General features: G+C 38.4%; 1 protein-coding gene across 1 annotated transcript; it reads right to left on the bottom strand.

Moving 5' to 3' along the window:
* Positions 1-14,191: 14,191 nt before the first annotated feature.
* Positions 14,192-15,828, bottom strand: LOC143634036 (transcription factor MYB36-like). Its single transcript, XM_077102222.1, has 3 exons — positions 15,438-15,828; positions 15,218-15,347; positions 14,192-15,031 (listed from the first exon to the last, which is right to left on the bottom strand). The coding sequence occupies exons 1-3, from the start codon at positions 15,571-15,573 to the stop codon at positions 14,260-14,262; spliced, it is 1,038 nt and encodes a 345-aa protein (XP_076958337.1). The 5' UTR covers positions 15,574-15,828; the 3' UTR covers positions 14,192-14,259.
* Between the last annotated feature and the right edge of the window lie 218 nt (positions 15,829-16,046).

The following is a 16,046-nucleotide window of genomic DNA, read 5'->3' as shown; positions in this document are numbered from 1 at the left end:
CATGACAATGGCTCAAAATTTGTCATCCTTCCTTGACATCTACACACCTTCTAATAAGCTGATCGGCACCAATGCGGAAAAGATATGGATCGTCCCAAAGGTAAAATTTGATGTCAGCAAAGAATTTCTTCTTTTGCTGGTAAGGCATCTTTGGGAGGTATCCGTCAGCAAGAAAGTTCGCGAAATCAGCAAACCATGGAAAACCTTCCTCTTGTGCAGTAACAAACATCAGACTCTCCGTCGGAAAACGATCATCGATCCTAACTCCCGAATCCTCTAAATCAACTCCCTCTAGTCGTGAAAGATGATCAGCCGCCACATTCTCGGCCCCCTTTTTATCACGGATCTCTATTTCGAACTCTTGAAGCAACAGGATCCATCAGATAAGACGAGGCTTAGCATATGCTTGCTGAAAAGATATCTAATAGCGGCATGATCCGTATAAACAATCGTTTTGGACAAAACTAGATAGGACTTAAATTTGTAGAAAGCGAACACCACAGCTAAAAGCTCTTTTTCGGTGGTGGTATAGCTTTCCTGTGCACCATTTAAGGTCCGGCTCGCATAATAGATCGGATGGAAATGTTTATCCTTCCGTTGTCCAAGAACCGCTCCGACTGCGAAGTCGCTCGCGTCACACATCAACTCGAATGGTAACGACCTGTCGGGCGCAACCATGATTGGGGCGTTAACGAGTTTGTCTATTAGAAGATCAAACGCCTCGATACACTGCTCAGAAAAAACAAATGGAGCATCCTTCTCCAAAAGTTTGGTCATGGGTCTCGCAATTTTAGAAAATCTTTGATGAACCCCCGGTAGAACCCAGCATGACCTAGAAAGCTACGAACTGATCTCACAGAAGTAGGCGGGGGAAGATTAGAAATGGTCTCGACCTTTGCCCGGTCAACCTCTCTCCCCGCACTTGAGATTCGATGACCTAGAACAATGCCCTCGCGAACCATGAAATGACATTTTTACCAGTTAAGGACTAGGTTGGTGTCAATGCAGCGGGACATCATCCTCTCGAGATTTGATAAACAATGATCGAAGGAACTCCCAAATACTGAAAAATCGTCCATGAACACTTCCATAGAGTCCTCGATCATATCATGGAAAATGGCCACCATACACCTCTGGAATGTGGCCGGAGCGTTACAAAGTCCGAACGGCATACGTTTGTAAGCAAACGTTCCGTAAGGGCAGGTGAAAGTGGTTTTCTCCTCGTCGTCGGGAGCTATCGGAACCTGGAAGTACCCGGAGAAACCATCTAGGAAGCAGTAGTACTGCTGACCTGCTAAACGCTCTAACATCTGATCAATGAATGGGAGAGGAAAGTGGTTTTTCCTGGTGGCATCATTCAGTCGGCGATAGTCGATGCAGACTCGCCATCCTGTCACAGTCCTCGTGGGAATAAGCTCGTTACTCTCGTTGATGACGACAGTCATGCCACCCATTTTAGGAACCACTTGGACTGGACTCACCCAAGCACTATCAGAAATGGGGAAAATGATCCCCGCATCAAGGAGTTTAATGATCTCCTTCTTTACGACCTCTTGCATTTTCGGATTGAGCCGCCGTTGCGGCTGGACGACAGTTTTGAAATTTTCCTCCATGAGGATTTTATGAGTGCAGAACGAAGGGTTGATACCCTTGATGTCGATAATCTTCCAAGCAATAGCCTCCTTGTGCTCTCGTAGCACCCTCAACAACTTCTCCTTCTCGACCTCAGTCAACGCAGATGCAATGATAACCGGAAGCTTCCTTTCTTCATCTAAAAAAGCATACTCAAGGTGGGAAGGTAAATCCTTAAGCTCTAAGGAAAGAGGAAGACTCTCGACTGAAGGTCGGTCCATCGGATCGTCTCGTACGATCTCAGCAGACACGCCAGATTCAGGGGTATGCGACTCGGTGTCGTCATTTAAGGACTGATTGGTTACGGCAACCATTTCAATCTCCGAAATCTCACTATCAAGAATCTGGGTGTCGGAGGCAGATCCTCCACAAATTTCGATGAAAAACTCTCCGACATGCTCCATGATGGTATCAATGAAGTATAAGGAGTCATCAGCAGACTTGGGGTGTTTCAGTGACTGTCGAACGTCAAAGGTGACGTTCTCATCCCCAACTCTTAAGATTAATTTACCCTCGCAGACATCGATCAATGCCTGTGCAGTGGCAAGGAATGGCCGGCCCAAGATGAGTGGGACACTATCGTCATCGTTCATGTCCAGGATGACAAAGTCTACCGGGAAGATGAACTTGTCGACACGAACAAGCATGTTCTCGACCACCCCTCGGGGGTATTTCACAGAACGATCAGGAAGCTAAATACTCATACGGGTAGGCCTCGGTTCGCCTATTCCCAACTTGTGATACACGGAATACGGCATGAGATTAATACTGGCACCAAGATCTGCCAGCGCATGGACGACCGTATTATCACTCAAGATGCAGGGAATTGTGAAACTCCCAGGATCGGACTGGTAACTTTCTCTGCAAGACTGCAGAGCAACCAGCACTCAGAGGAATGGAAGAGACTTCGGCTAACTTCTCTTTGTTTGAAAGAATATCCTTAAGAAACTTTGCGTATTTGGGCCTTTGCGTAAGTGCCTCAAGGAAAGGAATATTAAGATGAAGTTGCTTCAGAAGATTAAGAAATTTGGAGTTCTGCTCCTCGTCTCTATCCCTACGGACTCTCCTGGGAAATGGGAGTCTAGGTTTCTAGACTCTCGGTGGTGTGCTGGGTAATGGTTGGTTCTCGGCCTGTGCTTAACTTCCGGGGCTGTGCCTCTGATGCACCTTGGCCGGTGGAGATTCCAACTGAATCTCCTCGTCTACCTGCTCCTCTACATCTACCGCAGGCTCGCTAACGACTCCTCTCGTCGCCTTTTGAATCACGGGCTCGCTACGTGCTCCCGGAATTTCTCTTGAGTTTCTTTGTGACGGGAGTCCTCTCGAGTCTTGAGTTGTGACAGCATCTGTGTCTGCTGTGCCATCATCTCCTCTAACATGGGCTTCTTCTCTCCACTACTCGGTCCCTCACCGGAATCCTGGAATAGGCTCTGACGTTGCTGGAAGCCGGACTGATTTTCGTTCCTCCAGTTGGAATTTTGGTTACCTCTCCACCCCGAATTATAAGAATTGAAAGAATGTTGATTTCGGGTTGGATTATTAACGAAGTCGACTGCCTCCTCCTGGAAACCTACGGAGCACTGAACAGTATCATGTCCCCCTCTACATATCTCGCATAACTTACTTTTCACCTGCAGGTCCTTCACGATCTTTGCTAACGCTTCAACTTGTGCCGCAAGTGCGGTGCTCGTATCGACCGAATGCATGTCGCGTGATAGGGAATCGATGGTTTTGGTACTCTTAACTGGTGGTCGCTGGTATCCACTCATGGCTAAACCGTTAAACAAGGAAATGCACTCATCCGTATCCTTCGTTGTCAGTAGGTTACCTCCTGCAGCTGTGTCGAGCATACTCTGAGTTGCGTACGTCACTCCGTTGTAGAACTTCTCAACAACTGCCCAGTCTTGTAGGCCGTGGTTTGGACATAATGCAAGTAGATTTTTGAACCTTTCCCACGCCTCGTAGAAGCTCTCGGTGTCCTCCATCTGGAAAGAATGAATTTGGTTACGCAAACGAGCGGCCTTAGCCGGAGGATCGTATTTTTCAAGAAATTGGGTCTGCATGGCAGCCCAAGTAGCAATGGATCCCTGTGGAAAGGACTCAAGCCACAGACTCGCATGATCAACGAGCGAAAAAGGAAAGATTAGGGGTTTGATGGCGTCTTAGGATACGCCGGCAAGATGAAACGTGCCGCAGATTCGTGTGATGCAAGTGATATGAGCATGTGGGTTCTCATGGAGTAACCCGTGAAATTGAGCAGAATGAGCAATCGTGTTCAGAACATTAGATGGAATCTGCCAAGTCGTTTGAACTCCTATAGCTGGTGGAGCAATGCTGGATCTCGCGCCAGCATCGACCGGACGGGCCCGGTCTGCAACTGTCCTCCTCGGTGGTGGATTCGCGTCGCCCATAATCCTATCCCTAATGACGGGTTCAGAAAAAGTAGGAGAAGAGAATGTATTACCGACGGATGTAGATGCACTGGAAGACGGGTTTATACGACGTCTCTCACGAAGCTCTCTCTCTGGTTCGGCTAATCCTTCAACTTCTGGTGGTCCTAGAGATCGAGTACGTCGCATACAACTATTAAATAAAAGAAACTATAATTAGCTAAACTATTTTAAACTAACAAACAAAACAAATAAGAAAAACAAGTAGTAAACAAGGCAAGTCTTAACTCGAGTCGTTCTTAATACGCCTCAAACCGTGTCCCCGGCAACAGCGCCAAAAACTTGATGTGCGAAAAAATATATATATATATATAAATAAAACACAAGTCACAACTAAGCTTTAAAAACCAAACAATCTATCCTAGTTCACACAAACGGCAAGTGTACCGGTCGCGTATAGCACAGATGAGGAAAGTCCGGATATCGAACTCGAAGACACGTGAAAACGTTTATAATCACTAAACTCTAACCAAGACTCACCAAAATATTTAATTGATTTATTTTTAGATTTAATTTAACTACTTAACTTAATTAAATGAAAACTTTTAACAAAACACTTTTAGAAAACTTTGGTTTAAATTCAATGTATAAAGACGTCTACCTAGGAATGAATCATGTTGACAGAAATAACAAGACAACGGATTGAAAATATTCATGACACCGGTTATAAAAGATGACACAACTAAAACTTGTTTAAGAAAGTCAAATTACCTCTCAGTCTCTCTAACAATCTCTAACTTATCTTAGTTGATTTTAAAGAATAAACCGGAAAAACAATTATTAACGTGTTCAAATGACGACTCTCCTCTCGGTCTCATCGACACACTATCCTAATGGAGAAAATACTATGTCACCAAGGATAGAGGAACAATTTAACTTAACCCAAATTAAACCAACTAATTGCACATAAATACTCAAACTCGATAAGACAAAAACCCGCTCTCGCGCGGTCTTAATTTTAACAAGTAAAAGCAACGAGACAATATCACTTCTTATCACCTCTAGGTCTCAAAGAAGGTGTATTTTAACAGATTTTAGATGATTTATATTACCCACTTATCCCTACGGTTGTACACCCCGCAAATAAACCCTAACACCAAGTCAAGAGTCTAACAAGCAATCAATTAATCAAAACTAATTCAATTAACTAATGCAAGAGGATTTAGGTCCGATTCGGATCCCTCCGTTGTTTCCTTTTCCTTCCGCACCTTTTCCTCGAAATGAGAAAGAAGATGGTACACTTGAATTGTATTATTTAAGTGCTTATTGCTTGCCAAAAATCCTACTTCTACAATTGGTAGGTCACCGGGTTATTCAAATAAGTCGTGTTTTCCGTGGTTGCACGTCCTTGTACAATGCTTAAGGCTCTCGGCTGGGTAGCAGGAGCAACTTTTAATTTATTATGAGCCCAAACGATGGATTCAATAAGTTCTTGCCAATAACCACGTCCACTGAATAAAAACATTAAACTAAAAGCCCATACAAATAAGTAATAAAACATAAAACACAGCCATCACACACAATCTAATTTATGGTTTAGTTAAACTTTACATCAATAATTCAAGTCTTGAACATTAACAATCCATTATACAAGTCTAAACTACTCAACAATCATCTATCCTAGGCAGAACAAGCAAGTTTAGCTACTCATAGATTTTGGACAGCCATGTATACTTAAGAAAAACATCACAAACATCAATTTAAACATGATCAAATTCATTCAAGATTCAAACACAATCAATCACAAGTCAAACTATCAATCACTTGCAAAACAATCCAAAGCAAAAGACTAATTCAACAAAGTTAGGGTTCTTGAACAATAAACAAAGTTTAAGATGATTACTTAGGGTTTATGGCTGAGATTTATGATGTATAAGATGCCTAGCAGCTGCACAAGATGCCCCTTGATGTTCTTCTTCCTCTCCAGCCGCCACAACCACCTCAGCCACCCTTTTTTTCTCTTTTTTCTTGCTGTTACAGTTGTTCCGATAGGAACAGTAGAAGAAACTAGGGTTTTGGGTTTTTTTATCTTTATTTCGGGTTTGTTGGTTGAATAATGGCTGATTTCTCAATTAATTATCTTCATATAATATTATACAAGGCTTCTAACTTGTGGGCTTGGGTTGGGCCTTGAGTTGTAGCTTTAAAACTTGACCAACAAGTCCTCTAGAATCTTCCAAATTGACTCTTTTTCACCATCTTTCATAAACCTACAATTAACATTTAAACTTTGTAAATTATTGCACTTAGCCCCCAATACTTTCATAAAATAAACAAATAAGCATAAAAACCATGATAAAATCATAAGGAAAGTAAGTGTGTTTTACTACACATCATCATCTTTCCCTACTATTATCAAATATGATTTCAAGACATATCTTATGATCACCAAGTTGAGATGATAACAATTTTACCCACATGCAAGGGTTTTATTGATAATTGCCCTTTCAATTTTGGGAACTTGAGGAACAACGGTTTTTCCCTTCTTGTTCTTCTCCCTGATGATCGAGACACACAACACGTGTGTGTGTGTGTGTTTTAATCCAATTTTATAATTTACATGTTTTTGTTTCATTTTGAACATGAATAGCCCCTATACTTTAGCTAGTATTTAAAGGCAACATTTGACCCATTTTCGGGGTGTTACACCCATCTTTGGCACCCATCGCGTATCACGAAGGGTTCTTCACAGGTCCGTCACCCATCACAATGGACCAAAAAGTCAACATTGAATAATTAAGGTCGATCGCGTAGAACAATGGACTGCATTCCACCTCGTCACATAGCGTGACGCGTCTCCTCACTAGTGTTCTTTATTTTCTTGTTCCGTTTCGTGTGTTGGACATCCCACGGCTTCATCTCTTTCTCATTCATGTCCAAATAGCTGCATTAATTACCTGCAGCCTGAAATATAACAATCACATATGAAGTATCAATGCTTATGAAATAAATAACTAAATAAATACAATTAACGAACTAGAATATATAATGTGTGGGTAAAAGAATGTGTTTTTAATGTCTAATATCGTGTGTTTTAGCTTTTTATATATATCAAACACGATTACTTTGAGATCTTTTTATGATTGCAGGTGTGATGGTGCTTAATGAGCTAAATGGAGCTTAATAGAGGTCATTTGGATGATACTTGAAAGTTAAAACGAAGATGATCTAGGTTGATAGTCAAGATATGGAGAAAAATGAAGAAGACCATACAAGTCGCCAAGTGTGTTGTCAGGGCCGCAATTTTTGGTCATGTCTAATGAGAAAGGCCGCAAGTATGAGTGCAGATCGGGTAGATTTGGAAAAGGAGTCCGCAAGTTGTGGTCCTATGAGTGCAAATTTCGACCAGTTCGTAAAAAGACACGGATTTAGGATTTTGCCTCCATATATAAATGCAAATTTAGGGTTGCAAAAGGAGACTTCACCAGCCGTTTTTCAACATTCCATAGTCAATTTTGAAGGTTTCAATCACTCCCTGAGCTTATTCATTCGTAAATTTTTCAGATACATCAACCATCGAAGATTTCACGATGATCATGAGTGGCTAAATCCCTTGTAACCATCTTTGGGAATAGGTTTGTGTTTGTAGGTAGACTTTTGGTGTTTTAAACTTCTATATTGGATTTGGATTTCACTAATCATTTTGTTAGTTAAGATTTAATGTTTGTTTATGCAATTAAATAGTTTTTCATAATTGAATGCTTTGAAGTTTTATCAGTTAATTGATTTGTAGTCATCAACTTTTAGGATTAGGTTCTTAGATTCATTGACCCATTTATCTTTAACTACTGAATTGATTGCATTTACCAAACATTAAAAAATGGTATACAATTAGGTTATTATTCAGCCAAGCCAATTGTTCGGATTAAGTTCTGACAATCAACAAGGTTAAATATCTAGTCTTTTGATAATAGATGTAATCAAACTAGTTTTCCAAATAGGTATAATAAATTGGTCTAGTCTACTTCACAACCTGAAACCTGGAGTTGGTTATTTTTCTCTAATTGTTTTATAACCAAATCAATATTTAATCTGCTTGACATCGTCTGTCCACCTAGCATAATTAATTATTAAAATGCATTAAACTTGATTAGCACTTTCTACTGATTCCCTGTGGATTCGACACCTTACTTGCCCTAGCAAGTAAGGTATTTTATAAATGTTTTTGATTGACCTTTCGAATCGATCAATATATACAAATTAATCGACCATCAATGGCCTCCAAAAAGCATCACAGATCTGGCATCAAAATTTTACAATCTCTTTAATTGAAATTAAGTTCAACCATATACTTATAAATCATGCAATCTAGGCATGTAAACGAACCAAATGTTTGGTGAACTGTTCATGAATCGTTCGACGAGAAATTTGTTTATTTAATAAACGAACGAACATGAACAAAATATTTGTGTTATTTTTAATAAATAAACGAACATGAATGCATTCTTCGTTCGTTCATTTATGTTCAAGAACGTTCGTTTATGTTTGTCTATTTATTTTCGTTTATGTATTAACAGAAAATAATAAAATATTTTCTTGATGAGTCATGTACTTGAAGGTTTTATGTTTGTTAATTGTGTTCATTTAAGTTTTATCATTTATGTTTGTTTGTGTTCATTTACATTTGTTCATATATGTTCATTTCTGTTAGTTTATCTTTGTCCAGTTATGTTCGTTGAGATTTTAAACAAACGAATAAAAATGAACATAAATATTTATTTTTGAAATACACGAAAATGAACATAAATATTTGTTAGATTAAGTGTTAGTGTTTGTTTAAAGTTATATTTACAAACACAAGAATGCCCTTGTTTGTGTCTGTTCGATCTGTATACAAGTTTCATTATTCACATAAATGAATACATACATCGCACTTAATCTCTAGGCTCCGCCGATTTTATTTTTATTCGTTTGTGTTCTTGAACCATTCGTTAACACATTCATTTTCTTAATGAACGAACCTGTACATAAAATCTTGTTGGGTAAGTGTTTGTGAACACATTATTTCCTTAACAAACGAACATGAACAAGGCCTTGTTCGTGTTCGTTCGGGTTGTTTATTGCCTTAGCATGCACATACTATTTTTAAACGGTATAAGACCATCTGGCACTAAACTAACCACGTAAACAGACAAGCACACCTATCGTATGTATAGTATAGAAGTGGAAAACTACCGGATATTAATATGTGTACGCAGTATCTAGTTTTCAACCTAGAGCTAACATTCAATTACCCTAATAAGTTTCATAGTTTTTTATTGAATAGATTTAGAAAATATAAAAGACAAGAAATTAAACTTTTAGAATAAGAAGATAATTATTGATGTCGAGGTTATACGCAAGGTGCTACAGTTTTCTGATACTGTAGATGACCGTTGTGAATTTAATAAGGAGATTATCAAAGGATTGTTCAGGCGTTTGAAGTACAAGGGTGAACTCGAGAAGTCGCAGTACAACAAAGCTTATTTATGCGAGCATTATAAGTACTTACTGCATGTACTTATACATTGTCTCGGTGGTAGAAAAGGAGTTTTCAACGAGTGCCGGATTATGCTTCAATTCACAGTTATGGCTTTGGTGCTGAACAAGCCATTTAACCTCTCCAAGCTTGTCTTCTATCATCTCAAGGAGAACTGCACCGCACATAACATGAAGAACAAGTTCCTCATGTACCCGAGGTTCTTGCAATTGATTATTGATCACCTGGAGTCGAATTTGGTGACAGATCTGGAGTTGATGGATGATGTTATGGTGTTGGAACACATGATTGAAGAAAAGATGAAACGTTTGAGAACATATCATGGTCAAACTTCGGAGAAAAGGCCAATGTTTTAAGAGATTGATAGGTCATATTGCTCGATCTGATTATGTATGTCCATCTGATGGTCGTTGGATCCATGATGACTTGGATTCTTAACGTGAAGGAGGAGCAGGTGGGAACGATGGTGGTGAAGGTGGAGATGGTGGTAATGGTGGTGATGGTGGTGAGGCTGCTCGTGCAAAAGCTGCTTCATGTAAACGTAAGGCAAGGAAAAAGTTTCTGACAAGCCTGCAAAGACTAGAACCCGGAGGGGTTCAGGTGTGGAGGTTGGTGACTTTGTACCGAGATCTATTGCTAATGTATCACCGCAGAAAACACCGGTGGCTACTACTCCTGTTAGTACCCCGGTGATTACTTTATCGACAATAGTATCATCAGATCCAAGTTTCGTATCGATTACACGGGTCATATTATCACCGATGCTGAATCCTCAATAAGCCGCTTCTGCTACAAGTCCTACACTGATGTCTATGCAACCACTGGACTATTCATTTATGTCATTCAATCATCCAGCAGGTCCCATGCAGTTGGCTTCCCCGTCCTTTCACAACATGCCACTTCAACAACAAATGTTTCAGTCGTAGAATTTGGTACATTTACAGGAGAACCGGATGGCTGCTGATCATCAATTCCAAGAGCAGATACGTTTGTATCATCGAAAGATAGTTAGCCACATCTTGTATGTTCGATGTGAAAACCTGACGTGAGTGCATTAGTTACTTCAGTTGACATGCAAAGAAGATATGTTAAAGGAACTGAAGAGGAATGATGATGACAAAGACCCCGAGGCAGGTGCGAGTGGTGGTGAGCATTAACCAACTGTTGGTGCTTCTGGTAGTAGTGCAGGATTTGAAGGATTGGACAAAGAGTTATTAGTTTATACTAATACTACTAATGTACAGCCGATAGAGTCTATGAAGGCTAACATGATATTATTTATAGATAACCAGAATGGTGTAGTGATGAGTATGGTGAGCACGGATGAAATCGAGGAAGACGAGTTTGTTGATTGGCCGTTATCGTAAGAACAAATGGCTTTGTTGTTGGGGTTGAATGATGAAGAGATAGATAAGTTGGAGAAAGAAGAGGATGTGGAGGTTGTGGACGATGAGGAAGTTCGTTTTGATACGAGTATTCCGTCTGGGAATACGTCGTTTGGTTATGAGGAGGTGGAGGTTGAAGATGTGACAGCTGAGGAATACCCTAATCTGTATGCTCGTTCGAATACAGATGAAGGAGTTCCATTCTTCACTACTGAACATGTTAAAGCGGCTGAATAACGTCTGAGTAAGAATAAAAAGAAAGCTAAAGTAAGTGAAATTGGATTTGGATCGAAGGATTCTTGTGTTAATGTATTTGAGGGGATGTTCGAACACAATAAAGCTCGTTTGTCTAAGCTTATTGATGTTATAAGATATGATGAGCAAGAAAATGACAAGCAGATGAAAGCTCGTTCCACTGCTCATTAGACGACAACGTATAAAGCTTCAAAGACGGTGAAGGGTGATATAGTCTCATGGCTATATGATTCTGAGTTGAAGGTTTGTATTATCAAGTGGGAACACGGCATTCAATATTTTCCACATATTGCCGATGTTCTTACTTTGCCAAGGTGGGACGTGCGTACACTGGCCAACAGACCATTCGTGAATCGTGGTGGAAGCGAGATGGTGGATTGGTTCTCTAGGCATTTGTTATATGAGGTACGTCATGGATTTATAATTTCTCAAGCCTCGGGTCCCGACTCGGAAGTACATTGACGAGATTGACTCGGAACTGGCTGGAGGAAGCTTGTGCTTAAGGTAAAATTATCGCGTACATTGAAGTGAGTTCCTGTTAAGACTTTTCCCCAAAGTATTTACAAGAAACTTAATCGGTGGTATTACGATAATCGTATCGGTGAAACCGTGATCGTGTTTGGATCGGGGCTGAAGACGGAGTTTATACGTGTAATCAACCAAATGTGGTTGGTTAACTTATCTGAATCTGATAACGATGTGCTATTTAACAATTAGATCAGGTGGGCTGAGATGAAAGACTATGATCTTGCTATGCAGTTTCAGCGTGTGTGCCATGCGTTCGGGATTTATAGTTGTGCCGATTGGAAGACCAAGCGCTTTAAATGATCAAGACAAAGAGCTCGGGACGAAGGGGAGTTTGTTAGTACACGTTTTGTCATCTCGGTCTTGGTGTATAATGTATATCTTCTATATAAGGGCATATTGGTAAATGTGCTAAGGTACATTCGTTATGTAACATGAGCCATTCGTTAGAGTAGATAATCACAAATGAGCTCATGCGTAGTTTGTTAAGTCCATTTGTTAAGGATGTTTAACGAATGAGGACAACGAATGGTACATTTGTCTGTCTTAATGTATAGATTAGAAAATGATGACGAATGAAGTCCATTCACTATGATCTGTATAACGAATGGCTTCATCTTTTATATATTCTGTAATTTATCTTTAATGTAAGCAGTTATTATTATTATCTATTTCATCTCGTTGTTCTGCCAAAATCTCCTCCCACTCACTAGCCTAATTGTATTCAAGCAATCATAATCATCTGATCATATCAAGTGACTAGATCTTGATAATAATCGTATAATTCGTAATCATAATAGTACGGACATGGTTTCTCAGGTTTCAAAGTTTTTAATCTAGACCCGAAACCCAACACAAATATCTCACGATCATTTCAGGATCAGGTAATTCGGGTTGGGTTAATCGAGTTTCAAGTATCGATCCTAAAAAAATAAAAAAACTACAATACTATAATTTAAACAACATATTCTTCTTTATACTGTAATTTAAACAGTATATTCTTCTTCACTTTTGACATAAATAACGAGATGATAAGCCAACCCAACCCGATAAAACAATCCCAAAAAGTGTAAAATTTACCAAAGTCCAAATATTAAAAAAATAATAAAAAAGAACAACAATAATATCGCTTTCAATATGTTTTGTGATTAGGGTGTTTGATCATAAATAAACAATAAATAGTTGATCCAGAATATGTGGAATGGGAACAACAAATATGGGCCAAATTCTAATAACCTTAGCAGCTAAGGCTTAAAAATATATTTGGTTTTAAAACTGAAAGTTTATTCGGATTTTTCAAGTTGACCCAAAACTCAGAAATCAAACCCAAGATCCAACCTAAATTTCTTCGGTTTGGATTATGTCTTTTCTCAGGTTCAAGTCTTTTGGGTACGGTTTTCTCAGTTCGAGTTTCAATTAAAAGTGACAATCCTAGTCAAACTTCCAAACATTCTAACCTAAGTTTCAGGTTTGATTAGTGGGCTCTCAATCTGTATAAAGTAAAGTCTAGTATTACAATTCAAATTAATCAGAAAAACGTCCTTTTTTCTCTTCATATCTAATCCAATAATAATATTTCCTATAATGAATTCAGCCTTCCTACTTCAAACAGCATTATTTTCAGTTGTACTTAAGACAGCTAATTGACTAGCAGGTTAAAAGGAACGTGTTTAGAAAGAGGTAAATTCTCCAACATTACACCTTTTACAGGATTTCCTTTGTACTTTAAAACAGCCCAAAAAAGATGGGTACAAAATATACGATCATCAAATTCTGCAGCTCGTCTTTTATCTGGTTATCTTCTTTTTTGAAGTTCATGCAATGAAACCGAGAAACTAAATCAAATAAACCGAAATGAATTTATAAATTTACATTTTTTTATTTTGAGTTTTAAGAAATATATAAGGATTTAATAAATACCCAAACTCAAATATTTCAACTCAAATATATAATAATGAATAAATTATTAATTAACAAAGTTACTATTTAGGCCAATATTTATTATTTTTAACCAACTTTGTTCTTAGGCCCAGAAGTTTCAAGTACAAATGGTTAATTTGGAAAACCAAAACCGAAATGAACCCAAACTTAAAAAATCGAAACCGGACGGTTTTCAAAAACTCAAAAACCGAAATGGTTCGGTTTTAACCCAAAATTGACACAAACCGAACCTTGCACACCTCTAAACGGCTCAGACTGGGTGAGGAGTATGACTAATGTTATAACTCGAGATGGTTAACATAACACTAAAGAGTTAAAAAGTGTACTTCATGAAAACGCTGCACGTGTATGAAGAAAATATGTAACATTATTAGTGAGACAATTCACAAACTGACTATCAAAGATTTAGAAATGAAGTCCAAATAGAGAAATATGTATGTAAAACAATTACAAAGGAGAACATTTTTCGTTATGTATAGCAAGAAACACACCATTATTACATATATTTACATATCATTACCTCAGTAGCCTCCGCTTTATCATGATGATAAAAATATAAATAAACATTAGCCAAGACCTTCTAGTATTAATTCTAGTACTTAATATCTAGTTGTTGTTGATGAATCACACTATTTGAATCCCATGAGTTTGAAGAAACCGAATTCGATTCAAACTCATTACACCACCAAGTCATCATGTCCTTGTTGCCGTCCATGTCATTGAAAAACCCAAAATCATTTACCTGTGCCTGATCCACTAATATGGAATTCGCTCTTTTGTTGCTCAAAAATTCATCGATTTCAGCCTTAAATGCCAAATACTGTGGGAATTCCATGCTGGTCGCTTTTACGCAATCTGGACCGGTTACATATGTTGATGACCCAACGTATCCGGATCCATTGATGGAATCATCCATTTGATTGACCAACATATTACTCGGTGGAGAATACACTTGTGGAATGTGGTTACTAGATGGTCCAAAAATATTAACTTTTTGAGGTCCATCATTTAAAACATGTTGCATTATTAGAGGGTTTGATGATTCATTTAGAAGTTGCAAACTTTGCATAAACTTTTCTTGGGTTGGATTCAACTTGCAAGGCCACATGGGCATATTAGTAGAGTGAGAGATATTGGGGTTTTGAAGGTTTTGAAGTTGCATGTGAAGTTGGAGTCTTTCAATAGCAGAATTACTTAGGGTTTCCATTCCATTCCCATCCTTGATTTCCTCCATTGAGCCGGTTAACCGACTAGCTTGAGTTTGTTTGCGCCTTCCTAGCAATTTCTTCTTCAATCTTGTGTTCCAATAATTCTTGATGTCATTATCAGTTCTTCCGGGAAGTTGAGCGGCAATTATAGACCACCTATTTGATTTTATAGACAATAGACATAATTTAGTCTATATAGATATATACATGATATCGTAACCAAACGGTCGGGTGATGCATAAATCAACAAGAAATTTGAGCACGTTCTAACATAGGCTAAATTCTATGAACAAAAGCATCATAGACAATTGCAAAGGACAAACAAGCATGTGATAATATTACCTGCTACCAATACTAATATATAGGTTGCAGATGATGTTGTCTTCTTCTTCGGAGAATCCTCCGTGTTTTATATCAGGTCTTAGGTAATTCAACCACCTGAGTCTGCAACTTTTTCCGCATCTCTTGATACCTTCATACAATCAACAATTGTTAGGTTATAAATCCTAAATAAGCGTGTCAAAACGGGCAGCTATTATGGTCAACGAAAGAACTTGCATACCGATCTTTTGAGGAAGTGCTATCCAGTTACCGCCAGTACCGTATTTTTCGATGTAATCTTTGAGTTTAGCATCTTCTTCTGGAGACCATGGTCCCTTCTTCACATTTGCTTTGTCACAACAAGGTGCTCTTCCCATCTTTCTTCAGTTTCAATTCTTTGCCTTTATTTGCAAGTCTTCTCTCTTTTAGTCTCTAGTTTGTTTGTGGAAAAATAATTTGTGACGACCCCATATTTATAGTAGGTTTGACAATTAGGGTTGGTAGTGATTATTCAAGGAAAAAATAATTAAAGTCGTAAGCTTTTAGGGTTTTGGTTTCCTTTTGACAACTTGATGCATATAATAGACAGTATTTGGTTAATTATGCTTAAGTGCACAATTTTTTATTCTAGGTTATAACTAATTACTCTTGCTAGCATCAAAATAAATACTAACAAGTTATTATCTTGTTACACCATTATTATCTTGATACACCACTAGAAAACTGAACATTTGTAAAAATATTAAGTAGAAGACTAAAGACCAACAGAAATTATAGCAGTTGCAGAATTAGTGACCGACCAAGAATTGGAGTAATAAATGTACTATTTGAAGCAACTGGAACATTTAAT

The sequence above is a fragment of the Bidens hawaiensis genome, unplaced genomic scaffold (assembly GCF_021521415.1).
Source record: "Bidens hawaiensis isolate Kalapana, Puna unplaced genomic scaffold, B.hawaiensis_p1.1 tig00006968_1, whole genome shotgun sequence".
Classification (NCBI taxonomy): Eukaryota; Viridiplantae; Streptophyta; class Magnoliopsida; order Asterales; family Asteraceae; genus Bidens; species Bidens hawaiensis.
The sequence above is the reverse complement of the archived record's forward strand: the minus strand, read 5'-3'. Positions and strand labels throughout refer to the sequence as shown.

What these genes read in the sequence shown, in the direction of transcription:
- LOC143634036 (XM_077102222.1), bottom strand. Translation starts at nt 15,573, where the DNA reads ATGGGAAGAGCACCTTGTTGTGACAAAGCAAATGTGAAGAAGGGACCA. An exon ending in AGCACTTCCTCAAAAGATCG is followed by an intron (nt 15,348 to 15,437) that starts GTATGCAAGTTC and finishes GATTGTATGAAG; the next exon opens with GTATCAAGAGATGCGGAAAA. An exon ending in TATATTAGTATTGGTAGCAG is followed by an intron (nt 15,032 to 15,217) that starts GTAATATTATCA and finishes AAAATCAAATAG; the next exon opens with GTGGTCTATAATTGCCGCTC.